This window comes from Erithacus rubecula, assembly GCF_903797595.1.
Source record: "Erithacus rubecula genome assembly, chromosome: Z".
NCBI lineage: Eukaryota > Metazoa > Chordata > Aves > Passeriformes > Muscicapidae > Erithacus > Erithacus rubecula.
Genome location: NC_136661.1, coordinates 2,284,014 through 2,299,633, shown reverse-complemented (window position 1 = coordinate 2,299,633; position 15,620 = coordinate 2,284,014). Strand labels below are relative to the sequence as shown.

At 34.2% G+C, this 15,620-nt stretch overlaps 1 protein-coding gene across 4 annotated transcripts in view; it reads left to right on the top strand.

Moving 5' to 3' along the window:
• Window positions 1-15,620, top strand: part of CCDC171 (coiled-coil domain containing 171) — a 165,358-nt gene that overhangs the window by 93,741 nt on the left and 55,997 nt on the right. For 3 of the 4 annotated variants that reach the window (XM_079330440.1, XM_079330442.1, XM_079330441.1), the window contains one exon: window positions 13,224-13,369. In XM_079330440.1, coding sequence (XP_079186566.1) covers window positions 13,224-13,369 — 146 coding nt within the window. Of the gene's footprint in view, window positions 1-1,991; window positions 3,353-13,223; window positions 13,370-15,620 lie in introns of those variants that run through there. The other variant, XM_079330443.1, reaches the window with a different exon arrangement.

Genomic DNA, 15,620 nt, shown 5'->3' with positions numbered 1-15,620 from the left:
TAAGACCATTCCTTGAAGAAAGCAGTATAGCTGATTACTGCTAGCATGTAATTTAACAGAGAATTTGTACTAATGAAGTTTAGCATGTTAAAGAGAAGCAAGCTCTCTTCCGAATAAGTTAGAAACTAAAATTCATAATTAATTAATTAAATGTGGAGGGTTGTTATGATTTTTTTTTTTTTTTTTGTTTCCATACTGTCTAGGTTCTAAACACCTAAATAATTTCTAAAGTAAGTAAGAATGGATTAGTATTGTCATCTGCTCTGTTCTTAGTCAAAAGAGGTAATGTGTTTCCTTAGTACAATATGATCTAGGTTAAAGAAATTTGTCAGGTATTTCAGTTTGTGTTAACACTATTTGTAAAATACGTAGAACTATTCTGCTCTGTTGCATAACTTCCACTACTAATAACTTTTTAGTCTTCAAAGATTTAGGTTAGCTGGAAACTTGTCATAGAGCTGGTTCTTTGTACTATTTTCTTTGTAGGTTGCAATGCATTATATGTGGAATTCAGATTTATGGGAAGGGGTAGTCTTCCTTCTAGGACCTGCTGTCTCTGCATAATAGGAATTCACATAGATAGCACACAGTTGTGGGCTAGACCCGAGAGCTCTTTTTCACAAAAGAAGAGGGTACAACCTAGATGAAGTTCTGCATTCTATTATTATTAGTGAATCTGTGTTTCAGATCTCTGAATTTAAACTTCACTTTAAATTTCATGCTTCTGTGGTTTGTCCAAGGAGTTAGATTCATTGAATCATATGAAATCCTGAGTTGGAAAAGATGCACAATGATCATCAAGTCCGGCTCCTGGCCCTGCACAGGAGTTGCGAGAGTCACACCATGTGCCTGAGAGCATTGTCCAAATGATTCTTGAACTCTGTCAGGCTGTTTTTATGAACAGTTCCCTGGGGAGCAGTGCCCAACAACCCTCTGTGTGAACAACTTGTTCCTAGACAGGTTTTTAAATCTGTGTATTTCCTTTATTCTGTGAATAGCACATTCAACAAAATTAGCATTAGTTTGGAAGGACTGAAGTCAGTACATGGCTTTTAGATGTGTTTTTGTGTGGTAGTCATCAATGAAGCAGCCAAGTAACTATCAACCAAGTTGCTGAAGGTCTGTCTTAATTTTTCTGAGTCAAGCTTTCTGGAAAATACATAAGTAATGACTAGAGTGGAAGGAAGAATAAAATTAAAATCTGTGATTATGAACTCATTTTGTGTTTGCCCTAACATGAAGGTCAATGCAACAATGCAAAATACTATAAGTCACACAACCCTAATTTAATTGGAAGCTGTTATTTTGAAAGGATGTCATCATTACTGTTGTGTTCCTGTTTCATTTTTCTGGACTATTTTGTCCAGTTTTTTGAATGTCAGTAATGGTTAATTTTTGAGCAATTTCAAGGTTTTGCATTGGAATTTGAGCATGTATTTACACCAGGTTAACTTTTTTCCACTTAATTTATGCCACTATACAATATTTTATTGGTTGGTATTAAGAATATTATTCAGGTATATTGCTTACTACTTTATATAGCAAGAAAACAATAAAATTGTATCCAGGTAGCTGCTGCTTTACATTGGAAGAATAATTAAAAGTAATTGGCCATTTATTATATTTATATTCAGTCTAATCAGATGTCAACATTATTTTTTTAATAAATAAGAAAAAGCATCCCTAAGTAAGAAAAATTCATATTTTATTTTTAACTTGCCAAAAAGTGTAAGATAACTCTGAGAAAATGCTCTCATCATTAAATTTATATGCTCTCACAAAATCAATTTATATATAACTTAAACACTGAGATTGAACACTGTAGTAAGTCATGATTTTGTAACAACACTTTAGTTAATCTTCAAAAGCCAGTGACAACTAGAAGTTGAGTTCAGGTAAGAATAGGTTTACCCTTCTCCAGAAAATTATGGAATAAGTTTGCTGATTCAGTAGTCTCAATTTTGACCGTCACTTTATAGTCATCCACTTAGGTGCCCTTCTGGTGGTTTGTGGAAGAAGGTGAGTAACCAAGACACATAGATTGTTGCCTAGGAGTAATGAAATTGTGGAAACAAGAGTCCACAAATTTGGACTGCAAGTTACTTATGGACAGATGGCTGAGACCTTGGGATTTTTGATCCAGTATATGACTGTCTGGTGCACAGTGAAATCCAGAGTGCTTTAATGTTAATAGTGTAGTAACAATGTCTATTTCAGAGAATGCTTTTGATTCTAAGTCTGTTTCCTGTGCTGTAGGATTAAAAAAAAAAAAAAAGATAAATCTAACACTCTGTCAAAGTTTAGATAAAAGGAAGAGATAACTTAAACAAAGTAACTGTATGAAGTAGCACATTTTTAGTCTTTTAAAAGTAGCTTCCAATATTTTGTGGGTATTCCATTTGTAGGAACTATTCACCTCCCCCTTGGGGAAAGGAGAGAATAAATGGAACAATATTGGGATCTAAAAGCTTAATGGCTTTATTTCTGCATTGTAATTATACTAATAAATACCTCTGTCCATGACCTTGGAATTTATAGTGCAGTGAGAAAGATTTATTGACAAGTAATTTGGAAGAAAAATGGGATTATTGTGTAATTACAGCATGTGGTTATTAAGCATATGTACTTACATATAATTTATCCCTGTTATTTCAAGACCTTCAGCTATCTTTCAGTTTTCACTGAAAAATTACTGAAAGGCTACTTGGTAAATCCAGTGCCTGGGAGATCTTTTTTATATTATTGGATCAACTACAAAGTAACTGTGTTACCTTGAGATGTGCAGAGGGGATCAATAGATCTTTAAAACAGCATGTGATGTTTTAAAGAAGGTCTTCTATCCCCTATTTTTCTGGTAGTATAGGTATCAATGTGTAGGACTTTCTACTATACCATTTCTATATCTTCTTGATATAGCAGTAATTTATACCTAAATTTGCTTTTTGCTGCTGTTTATCTAGGGCCTTATCATTTTTCACATTTGTCATGTTTTCCCATGTTCTACCTTTCTCTTTGTGTGCACATAGTTCTTCAAATATCTTTACATCTTTGTGTCAAACCATAAGTAAAATCTTTCAAATAGCTATTGAAATATAATTAAACTGTTGGAATATAATTAAGTATGTATCTAACTGGCATAAGACTAAAACAAGAGATGCATTCCTTTGCATCCTTGGCTGCATGCTATGACAGCAGCCAGGCCTATCCTTTATATAATTTAATCTTTTAATTTAATTTGATACTCCATTAGGTATTCAATGATTTTCAAGGGGAAAGTTTTTCAAAATTTATACCAATTTCAGCTTCCAAAATCTGTACTTATCCTGTCCTCTTTTAGAGCATGGAAGCTCTTCAAGATTATAGCAACAAACTCAAAACAGAAATTATATTTATGCTGCGTAATTTTTTGAGTTGTCTTTTAAAATGTGCATCTATTAAAAATCCAGTGAGGTTCTTGTTGCTACAGATTTCTACTTCTCAGTTAAAAATACATTAAAATGTTTCCAATTGTTTCTAGTTAAAGTAAAACCACCTTAAATGTCAATATATTTCAGGAGTTTTGTTTGTTAGTATTTTGTTTTGTTTTGTTTGTTTGTTGTGGGAGAAACAGAACTTTTGGACAGCAAATTAATATGATTATGCAGAAGTTGATTTATTGTTTACTTTTTAGCTTTAATAATACATTTTAAGACTGGTATTTATGCTATAATGCATTTCTTGACTGGTGCTTTTATGCTGTTTATGCACTTTGCACAAGCGTTTTAGGTACGATGATTGGTCACTTTCCAGAACTTCGCTGACCACCTTTATCTTGGGTTTTCTAATTTCAGTATTTAGTGGTTTAGTTCTCTTTTGATTTAGTGTGATTTATGTTTTATTGGCTTTGAAGGGTCTTAACAAGTTGCAGAAAACCACTTAAAATTGGCTCATCTTGTGTATTTGTTATAAACATTGGTCTAAACTAAGAAATATACAGAAAAACATCTAAGCTTGTAAAGAAACAGCAAAATATGTAGAAAAACAACTAGGTAATAAAATATGGAGAAACACTAAATACAGTTTGTCTGTATATGATACAGACCATGGCCTAGATTCATATAGATATGTCACTATGGCACAGACTTATTCAGTATTATTGCAGTCTGTGGACTTTTCAATAAGAAATTGAGTGATTTTAGAATTAGGACATAAAGATTCTCAATTATAAGTAGCAGTCCAGATATTTCATTTGTAAATACTACTTCATTTTTATATAGCAAAGTATTTCTCAGGTGTGAGAATGAAGAAATAAGTGTTCTTAGAAAAAAATAATCATAATTTCCTAAAATAATTGGTTGTGTGGTATCACTTAGAGATAGGCATATTTGTTGCTGTCATTTCTATAGGTAAGTGAAGTAGGGAGCTTTCCAAGTTTTGTACCATCATGGTGCCATTTTGTCTTATAGTTTAAAAATATACCAAAAGAGAAAAATAGACGTAATAATTCAGTTTTACAGTTGCAGTGATTTATCGCTGTCACTGTTTAACTTCCCGGTTTCAGAAGTGAATTTGCCATGCTCAGGGAAACTTACTCCTTTGTGTTCTCACTTAGCACTTGGTATGACTCAAAGCATATCCAGAAGGAAGTGAGGCATTTAGTCAATATGTCTTTATAGCACTTTGATCTCCTTACTGAATATTGGGATGTAATATATCTTTAATGCTTTTTCAATAAAATGATTTAAAAGTTGTCTTTTATGTAAGTTAAATTTTGTTTTATTGTGTCTGTTTTTTTTCTGCTAAGCTGACTAGTCTCCAGTTTTTAATGAATGGAAGGATGGGGGTGACCTGTATTGAAGAACAGACCTTTTAATATAAAATTACATATTTATCAATTCTTCTTATTTTACTGAGATTTAAAAAGTAAAAGGCATAATCAAGTTTACATGTTTTCTCCCTGCAGGTACACCATGCAGGAATTGGCTGGCCTGATAATTAAATAAAACATTAATGTACTAAATAGCTTTTGGGCCTCTGTAGAAACACACATACCTTGCACGTGTGCTTTGGTCAGAACTCTTCTGAAGGGTAATGCGGTATTTGAATGCAAACTATATAAAGTGATAAATCTTGCAAAGCCCACATTAATGTTAGTGCCATGCTAAAAAAAGAGATTTGTCTAATTAATTAATAAAAGAAAATAAAAACCTCTTTATGGAGCAAGATCAAGCCTTTGTGTGGCAAGGCATTGTCCCTAACTCTGCAATGTGATACTTCACATTAATGCACTTGTGTCTGGTGGAATTTTACAGCAGCCTCTTCTTAGAAAGGGCTGCAGAATGAACTGCAAAAGCAAAAATTACTTAGCTGAGACCACCAGTATATTGAGGTTATGGACAGTTTATTTTTGTACTGAGAACTAAATCTTAAATTCTATTTAGAAATTTCCTTGAAACTGTTCTGAAGACTCCTAGTATTCCCATTTTTTGAACCACTGTCTGAAGAGAAGATAGACACAGGATAGCATAGTACTTGTTTCTCAAATTTAGTCCTGAAGCAGAATGCTGTGTCATTTAACCTGATTCAGATGACTTTTTCAAGTCATGTATCAAGATGCCCCCTAACTTCAGATTGTATTCCTTTTTTTTTTAATAAACAATGATGATTAAATTGTAGTTATTTACTTTGTAAATAAATTGTTGTAATTTTTAATATTTTATTGCTATTATTTCTTCTTCCTGAGTCGTTTTAACTCATGTCACCATTCAGAAATATTCTACACAAATTTGTGATACAAATCTAAGGAAGAACATTTCTTGAGAACTTATGGCTTAGAAATGGCACTGGTCATGCAAGATCATTGAGACCACTAGGGCATGATCAGAGACAGATGGTTTGAAGCTGTGACAAATGAAATGCAAGAAGTTGGTGCAATATGTTGTGTCCTCATAAATACACAACTAAATCTTTCTGTGTATGTGCATGTGGTAGATATTGCTTTTAAAGTGAAGATGAAATCTTAGTGTTGGTTGTGGTTTTGTTTTGCATAGTGTGTGCTAATGTGCACAAGCAGGTAATTGTTGTTAGGATACTGCTGGGAGCCAAGAAAGCAGCCTTTTCTTAGGCTGCTGAGGCATAAGGAATTATAACAATGATTAAACACCTGCTGGAGACATGAGAGACATGATGTTTTCATAAAAGCATATTTTCAAAGAGGTGTTGCCTTCTTGGACCAATGAGCATTTTCTGTTCTGTATTGTATGAACTACTCTATATAGGTGTAGTGTTTATTTAAATAAAAGCTCTTTTTGCTCCTCCATTACAGGAAGGACTTTGCTGCACTACTCTTTTTGCTGCTGGTATAGCCAAAATGCAACAGATAATGTGTAGCAAAATTAACAGTATTGCTGAGAGCAGTGCTACAGAGCAGCATCAGTGTTTGCTTGTAATGTTAGCGCCTCATTTACAGATACATGGCAGTTATGGAAAGTCATCTTTTGCAATGTAATCCAGGTGCAAACCATCTCTTTGAAACCTTGGAGCTGTACCAACCATAAGGCTGAGGGTAAGGCTACTAGGGTAAAAAGTGTAACAGTGAGAAACCCCAAGATTATTCCTTTTTTGTTGCACTTAAGTATCTGATTCAAATGCATGACATGCCAAAGTACAGAAGATCTGCTACATATGCAGGGCTGGGTCTTCTCTAGTCTGTGACTGCAAAGGGCTGAATGTTGTGCTGGGAGAAAAATTAACATTTCTAAGGAGAAAAAATAAACATCAATCACACGGGTAGTGTGTCAGAAATTGAGTAAGGAGCGAATGATCTTGTACTCATGTCAACATGCAAGTGATTTGAAAAATTTATTCTTATTTAACTTCAAGGATTATTCTTAAAACACATGGTGATAAAGCCTGAGTTTTTATAAAATTGTATTTGTTCTATCAAGTGGTGTAGTGCAGCTTTCCAGTAATGCTAACGTAATCACTTAGCTTAGAAGATGATTCAAATTTTGAAATTATAATGTACATAAATTTTATTATGTACTTCATCATCTTCCAAACACAGTTTAAGAGTAGGTCTCAATTATTCTCTGTTTGGTTTAGTGTATGTCTGAAAGGCCCAATGCATTTTCTTATTCAAAATTATCTCCCTCAACAGTCGATGAGGATCTAGGCTGTGTGTGAGCAGTTTATATTTTTAATTACTTAATTTGAAAAGTTTTTACTTTGAAGCTGAATGAGCATGTGATGTGTCTCCTGGAAGAGATTTTATTGTGTGAAATTATTCAGAAAAAGCTACTTTATTTAAATTACTAAACTCTTTTAATTCAAAATAACTTTAAAAGCTACCCAACTGAATGACTTCAGTTGCACTTTATTAAACATCTTGAGCTGATGCAGTTGTAAAAATAGATTTCTTTCTTGTTGATCAGAATAGATTTTCTATTGACAAATGTTTGCACTGTAGCAAAGAGATATTAAATGTAGCTGTAAGTCTTTGAGACACTGTAATCCAGCCTGGATCACTGCAGGTGAGGTGTTTGAGGTACCTAAAGTTGCCTGGATGTCAGAGGGCCATGTTTCATTAAATGAACTGTTGTCTACACATACATAGGTAATGAATGTCATTTACTGTCATGGTATGAGCGCCCTACATTTCAAGTGACTTTTGTATGAAAATTCTCTTGCAAAATGTAAATGCGTGCATTTTTCCTACTCCATCTATTGAACAGCTTTCAAATAAAATTTCATTTAAATGTTTCTTAATACTTTGGCTCTAGGTCTTGTACGGTAGCTATATATCACAACTGTTTTTAGAGCTACATGTATTGTCATTTAACCTATTTTTATTTTTCATAGTATTTTGGATAAATGATAGTTTGCACTCCAATATTATGGGGGTTTTCCATATAAAACAATCACAAGCAATTGTATCTGACATTGTGTTAGAAATGTGAAAATATACCTGCAAGTATCTCATCATTCACCAGCATTTTGTTGGTTATTTATTAAAATGATTGTGGTGGTTGGCATTTGTTTGGCTTAGCAGACCCACTCATGCTCTGTGACCTCATTACACAAGGCTCTGACAAAGACATGAAGAGCATTTTGCACCTTGTTAGATACACTGAGATCTGTAAACTATTTTTAGCTGTTTCTATACTATATCATATACTTCAGAGATAAGTCATAAGGTATGTTCTTTCTCTCAATACCAGCATATGAAAACTTTATTGTCAGGATGAAGGTCCAGTAGCAAAGAGGTTGAAAAAATTACTGGGTTTTTTTTCTGCAATGCAGGTACAGCTCATTTGAGTGTCCTTTTGAGCACTCTTTTTTTTTTCTAGCAAAATTTAAAGGGTGTAAGAAAGCATTTGTTTTTGAAGCAATGTCATGCGTGGTCAGCCTCAGTTGTGCTTTGCAAGAGCAGATCAGTCAGATGGAGTTGATTTCAGACTGTTTTAAGACACTGCTGCAAACACTGTGAAACACATAGTGAATCCAGGTACAGTATCTTGATAGTTTCTGAGAAGTGTAAATCCATCTTATTTCTTGACATGGGTCTCAATGTATTTCTTAGATGTATTTGATTCTTTTTAAAGTATTGATGAGAAGTCTCAGTTACGATTTTTTTTTTTTGTCACATAACATTTTTCCCTAAGATTTTAAATACACTCTTTTGATAAAAGAAGCATAATTTTCATTTCTTCTTGATAAATAAAGTTTCTTTTCAAAAACCATCCTGTGGAATTTTAGGTGTATAGTTTGAGCTGATGTATTTGGTTTGCATTGGTGCGCACTAAAAAGATAGTAAAAATCAAATATTATTCTAGGTTGTTGTTCCTGTTGAATTTGAACCATTTGAACCATTTTCTAGACTACTTGTAGATTTCTGAGGGGCAGTCACAGGTTTGCCATCAAAGGATAATGGGAAATGTGTTTAAACTGGTGAAAGAATGGATGCTGGCTAATTATTTTTTTTCATTGTGAAATTTATTAGTTGTGGGTGTAGGGCAGCTTTCAGAATCTATTTCTAAAAAGTAATATTTTGCATCTAAATAGAGAATATGTATATAAAACTTCATCTGAAAGAGAAAATCTTCAATTTCACAAATTAGTTCATTATATGCATACAGAAGTGTGTTTGCATATTTTGTACTGCTGTGTCGTGTCTGTGTAATTTAAATCTAATTTACTAAGCAGTTTGATCTAGCTTTAGTTGATCTTGGAAAATACAGTCTCAGTGTAAATGTGTCACACGTGCTTTGCATGAATTTAAACTGTATGACTGTCATTGTTCATCTGGAGTGATTGTCCATCTGTTGTCTTTTGAATAGAATACTTTTTGTATGTAAAGAATGTCAATATTAAACTTTGACTTCTTTTTGTAATGGGTTTTGAATAAAAAAAATTCCTCCCTGCAAAACCTAAACTTGTTAAAGGAAGCTTGTGGAAGGACAAACCAACAGCCAATGAGATTTTTCTTCAGTACTATCAGTTGCTTGCTGTTCTCTCCAACACATGTTTCTTCATGCTTAATTTGGGTAGGGAAAAAGGTCTAAATCTAAATGTCTCGAAAGGAAACTTCTAAAGATTCTGATGAAAACTCAGCTGATCTATGAGGTTTTAGCAGACTGGAGAGGAAGGAGTGCAGTGATGTCTGAGTTAGCACCTGAATGCCTAAAAACCTCAGAAAGACAGATAACTGGCATTTTACAGAATGCTAATAAATTGAAGTTTAGCTTCTAAGTTGGTTCAGAATCACTTGTACTTGAAAGTGAAAGCTCAGCATCTTCACAGAACTATGTGCAAGCATACTAGGTTTTTAAAACCTTCATTCTTATCATAGTTAGCCTCAACTTTCTAACAGTTGTAATTGTCCACAGAAAACATTTCAAGATAAATGCATTATCAGGTTTTGAAATTTTCTTATTTTTGTAAATAGTAAGACCTGGGGGGCAAAATAAGGGCTATATTGTGGATTAAGTGAAATATCTCAAGGCTGTGCTTTTCTGATAACTGAACCTGAAGTGACCTTTCTCAGACACAATTACAGAGCTGTATGTTTTTCCTTTAATTTCATCAGGGGTTTAATTAGTATACAAATAAAACTTCCCTTATCTTCCTTTCTACCTAATTGGCTTGTCTTTGCTTATATATGAAGAATGTGAAAATGGGCTGTAATTAGGGTGACCGTGTTAACCTTTTTTTCTCAAATGTACTGTTGCCTAAAGGCCTCAAAGCCTAAAACCAGTGCTTTGGATTATTGCTTTGCAATCACTATGGCTCTCCCATAGGTTTTCTCATGAGCAGAAGGGCTTTGGGTGCTGCAGGTTCCCACTGCTTAACGGGATCTTCATTCTTCTCCCCACTAAATGTTTATTGATTATCTCACTGCTCCACACTCAGCCTCCAACAACTTAATATCAGGTGACAGTCAGGAGAGTTCTCCAAGTAATTAGAGTAGAGCATTGAGGGAACAATTAGGAGCAGAGTTATTAAACTTGATTTATCCTATTCTCTCCTGAACACTTTCTTGGATATCAGAACATCACACTTTCACAATCTACCCTAGCTGAGAAATTAGTGGCTAACCTGCTGCTTATCATTGTTGCCTTGCTGCCTTGAGGCACACCCTCTTGGTTTCAGTCACTCAGCTGGAAATATTAGAGTCCATAAAGTTTATCAAGGGTTTTAATTAGATCAATCTGAAGAAGCAAAAAAAGAGGCTTACCAGCCATTATTTTATAATACACCACACTGTATTTGAACATTTCCAACGCTTGACTTTAATCCACAATAGCAAGAGGCTTCAAGTAATTGCTGAAACTGCTTTTGGAGTGTTAAAATCAGATTCCATTTTGCTTAGATATTGCAATATTACTAGAAGATAAAGTCTGAATCCTTTAGAGATTTCTGTAAATAATGGGGTTCTTTTTGAATATAATAAAGCAGCTCTTCAGTGAGATACTTAATTTAAACATTCCTATACTGTTTCATCACCAGCTAGCATGGATTGCTGACCATGCCTCTTAAAATAGGCCCTGATATTGCCTCATTAATAGGCATGTGCTTGTAATGAGTAACTTAGATTAGTTAGCAGCTCACAGAAGATTTTGACTAGTGGGTCTTTTCACTGTTTGTGGTCAGTAATGAAAGATTTATATTGAGCTGGCAACTCTTCAACCCCTGCAGACGGATAGCTATAATAAAAATGAAATAAATATGCATAATGTTCCTATTATCCTGTCTTTCTCTACTCTTTTAGACTGCTAGGGTCTTGGGGCCAAAATTCATTCAAGAGTGTCTACATCAAAAATTTCGTGCATCAGAATAATAGCAGAAACTACTTAAGACCAGGTTTTTCAATCAGATGGGAAACTGGGTTGGATCAAACATCAGAGACCTTGTTCTCTGTTCAAATACAGTCTTTTTGTCAAAGGTGGGAATATGGGTGGAGGGGTTACCTGACTTGGATTTCAGAATGCTTTCCTCAAAGTTGTAAGCAAACAGTAAACACAATAATTGAAAGAAGATAATGCTCTTTAGTTTTGAATTAGAGATAGATCATTTTATCCATGCTAATTGACATTTGGGTTGTTGGAAATAAAATTTCTGAAAACCCGATCATTCACAATGTCATCTGTGTAGACAGGGCTTTGATAGCTGCCAGTGACTTTAGGGTAGAATTTTTAAAAGCAAGACTTCTGGTTTTGAATATCTTTGTGCAGTGGATGAATGCTATCTCTGTGTTTATCTTTCCTTAGGGGAAATATATAAATTGTTTATTGAAAATAAGAACATAAGAATCAAAATAGATTTACTCAACCTGCGGTCATCTGAACAAGAATAATATTAACATTTCTGGATTTAGAGTTTCTTAAATAAACTTCAATTTCTTTTTCTTACAGTTGTGATTAATTTCAGCCTAGGTTTTGTAAATTCCTGAATAAGAGTTCAAGTAATGATGCTATACCTTCAAAATGTACCACAATTGAAGTAACTGGTTGCCTTTTCTCTTCAGGAATGTTAAAAGAAGATTTATGCCAGTCTGTACATTACAGTTTATTTTGCAGGACTGTGCAATCCTTTGCAGTAGATTGCTATTTTATAGAAATTTTCTCTATCATAATACTTTTTGAAATGCCTCTGACCCTTAATGAAGTCTGAAGCTTCTTCTGATTAGTTGAGTTTTCAGTGCCCTCCAAATTTTTATCAGATTTTGTATATACTGTTCCTCATACTCATTCATAGCATAGTACATCTTCATGTTCCACAGTCCAGGAGAAGTACTGAGTACAAATTATGCAGAGCATTCTTAGAATTCAAGCAGAAAACATGCCCCTAAATTTTGAAGAAAAGATGTCCAAGAGCTCAGGCTTGCAACTAGGCAGCCTTCTCTTCTATATTTTAGAATCTATCAGAAAATACACTATGTGTAAAAGAATGTTTATAATCACCTATTACAATTTCTTTCTAAAAAGGCAATTAACAGCTGTAAGTAAAATGTAACATGTAACAAATTATGAAATCAAATTATTAATACTCCAGTCTATAAGTGTATTGATTTATCCCAGCAAAAAGGAGTAGCAACCAGACAGGTTCTGTATTAATTAGTCCTGTGTGCTATTCGTCTGTTGGATTATTCTGAATTGATTAAAGCACGTTGTTCTAATTCTAAGCCAGAGACAAATGTTTTAAAAATACACATATTATTTTGCATATTGGGAAACTAATGTTAAAATAGTAAAAGCACCATAAAATTGGTTGTACTTGATGCACTTACAGATAATATGAGATTATCTATTCTACTGAAATTTCTGAAGAGTGCAGAATATTTAAAGAAATGCTTCTGTGTTTATTCCCTTTCTTTGTGAATTCCTTTCTTTAATGTTTATTTTAAATTAAGTTTTGAGAATATTCTGTGTTCTTTAAAACTGTACTCTTGATTATTTCCTTCATGTTTAGATCTGGTAAGTACAGTACTTGTAGCATAGTGTATGTCCCTGCTTGATAAAAAAAAAAAAAATTTTATAAATATATTTGTTCACAGTCAATATACTAAAAACTGGGGGGTTCTGAATTGGTAATGTTTTTGCTAGAGAATTCATAAAACCTTAGTATGCAATGGTCCAAATCTACTACACAGTCAGTCTGTTTTCCACTTTGTTTAATAGCCTATGGCATAAACTGAAGTTAATTATTTGGGCTGACAAGTAACTCTGCTTTCTGTCTGCTTGCAGAGCCTCTCCGAGGCAACAATGGAGCTGAGGAGAAGAGATCGATTTCTGCGTCAGCAAAATAGACTTCTTACCCAGCTGGAGCAGGACAAGCGTCGACTGAGCAAGAGCATCCGTGATGCAGAGAGTGCCCTCTGCACGGCAGCAAAGTGAGCTCTGGGACCTTGGGGAGATCACTTAAAATGGACAAAAGATCAATTCTTACTTTCATGCACAGGGTTTTAGCCTTGCCTAATGTAATGCTGGAAAACAAAAGTACATCTGCTTGTCTTTGAAATTCAGTGATAGGCTTCGAAAAAGAAAACTGTTAGTTCAATATGCTATATGTTACTTTTCTGTAGTTATCCCATAATAGTGCTACAAATATTTGGTCCAAAATGCATAAGCATTTTGTGTGCCAATTACCTTACCGATTTGACAACATCTATTTGATAGATCCTTCACATTCTGTTTGTTTAAGAAATTATTGTTTGTTCTAAAGGGGCTGAAACCCATTTTGGACCTAGGTTTATCTGTGGAATAGTACAGATATTTCTGCTGATTTCAGAGAGTTTCGGATTTAGATGTAAGCCCCATGCCTTTTTATACTATAACTTGAAGAGTGGAAGGAAATGTTCAGGGACCATTTTTGAAAATATTGTTAGTCAAAAGCTGTTCCATTGACTTGAATGAGATTATTACTAACCTCTTAGAGTTATATAGTCAGATAAAATTATAAATCCTTTCAGACTTTGTAATCTATTACTCTTACAGTAGTATGCACTTTGAATATTATTGGTCCATGGCTAAGATTTGAAAAAAGTTCAATTTAAAATTAAAATTTCTCATTATACCTGGGGTAGATTTGACCTCTGAAGAACAATAGTTTAGAAGTTTTAAGGGGCTTATACACCAGCAAAATAATGTAATTAATATAGTTGTCAATGATATGTTTAACAAGCTAATTAAAATGACAAATATTATTTGGTGTAAGTCTAACAAAGCAGATTATGACCTGAAGAAGGATTTGTTCTCAAAAGCCTTCTCCTTTTTTCCCTGCCCCAAAGTATTTTATGCACTCCTGTAAGGATCATTCTCGGTGGCCATTCTTATATTCAGAAAAGGCTTTTTTTAATGTGAGAATTCCCAAACCAGTCATTGTTCTACCAACTTTTCATAATAATTACAAATATCTTTTTCTTCCTTTGGAACACGTAAGCAAAGTAGGTAAATAGACTGGTTTTATCCAGAAACTTATATTTTAATATCTATTCCATGACCTAAGTGATTATAGGCAATGCATGGGCATCTTTCAATTTCTTTCCTAAATTTTTGTAGAGCTGTAAAGGACAGCAAGATGTCTAGCTTGTTCTGAGAATGGCTGTCTTGATTTTCTTTTAGTGGTGATTAGCAGTTATTTTCACTTTTCTTCTGAGTAAGAAGCAATATCAATAGAAGAGTCTGAAACAGACGTGAACTTGACAAAAATACAGTAGCCTTTTGGTAATTTCTATGTGTTGTGGGTTAAGCCCAGCCAGCAACCTGTCAATCTAGTCCAAAGAAAGGCAGAATTCTGATAAATAAAACGCTATGTGGCTTTATTAGGAATGTAAAAGCCAATTCTACTCTTTTGGTCATCTTCTTGTATTTTCTGTTAAGATAGTATGAATCAAGAAATGAGAAAGCAACCATCATTCCTTAGGGAAGAATGCCATGATTTTGGCTGGAGAAAAAAAGGCTGAGGGAAAACCTTATTGCTCTCTGTAGCTACCTAAAAGGAGGTTGTAGTGAAGTGGGGCTTGGTCTGTTCTCCCAAGTAACAAGTGATAGGACAAGAGGAAATGGCCTTAGTTTGTGCCAAGATAATGGATTTTAGGAAAAGATTCTCTCCTGAAAGGGCTGTCAAGCACTTTAACAGGATGCCCAGGGAAGTAGTAGAGTCTGGAGGTATTTAAAAGATACGTAGATGTGGCTCTTGGGGGTCTGGTTTAGTGGTGGGCTGGGCAGTCCAGTGGTTGGATTCAGTGATCTTAAGGGTCTTTTCCAACCTAAATCATACTGATTCTATGGCTTCTGGTTTAGATATTGTAAAAGCTGAAACAAAATACACACATGGCTGGCAAAATAACAGACAGTCCTGGTATATTGAGGTGTACTAGCTTTTCTGGATTCCATTTTACTTCCTATGCAGTTTTGTTGGTCATGCTGTCCTTTCTCCTTAGTCATATGGTGTTATGCAACTTCACTTCTATTTCTATCAATCATGAGTTGAGGCCAAAGTTTTTCATGACAGCATAGCTGATGAGAGCTATATTTCTTACTGAAGCCCTGATCTACAAAAGGGCATTAGAGAATTGTTTCATTCTCCAAACCTCCCTTATATTGGAAATGTACGTGAATGCTGGAAGACACCATTCAAGA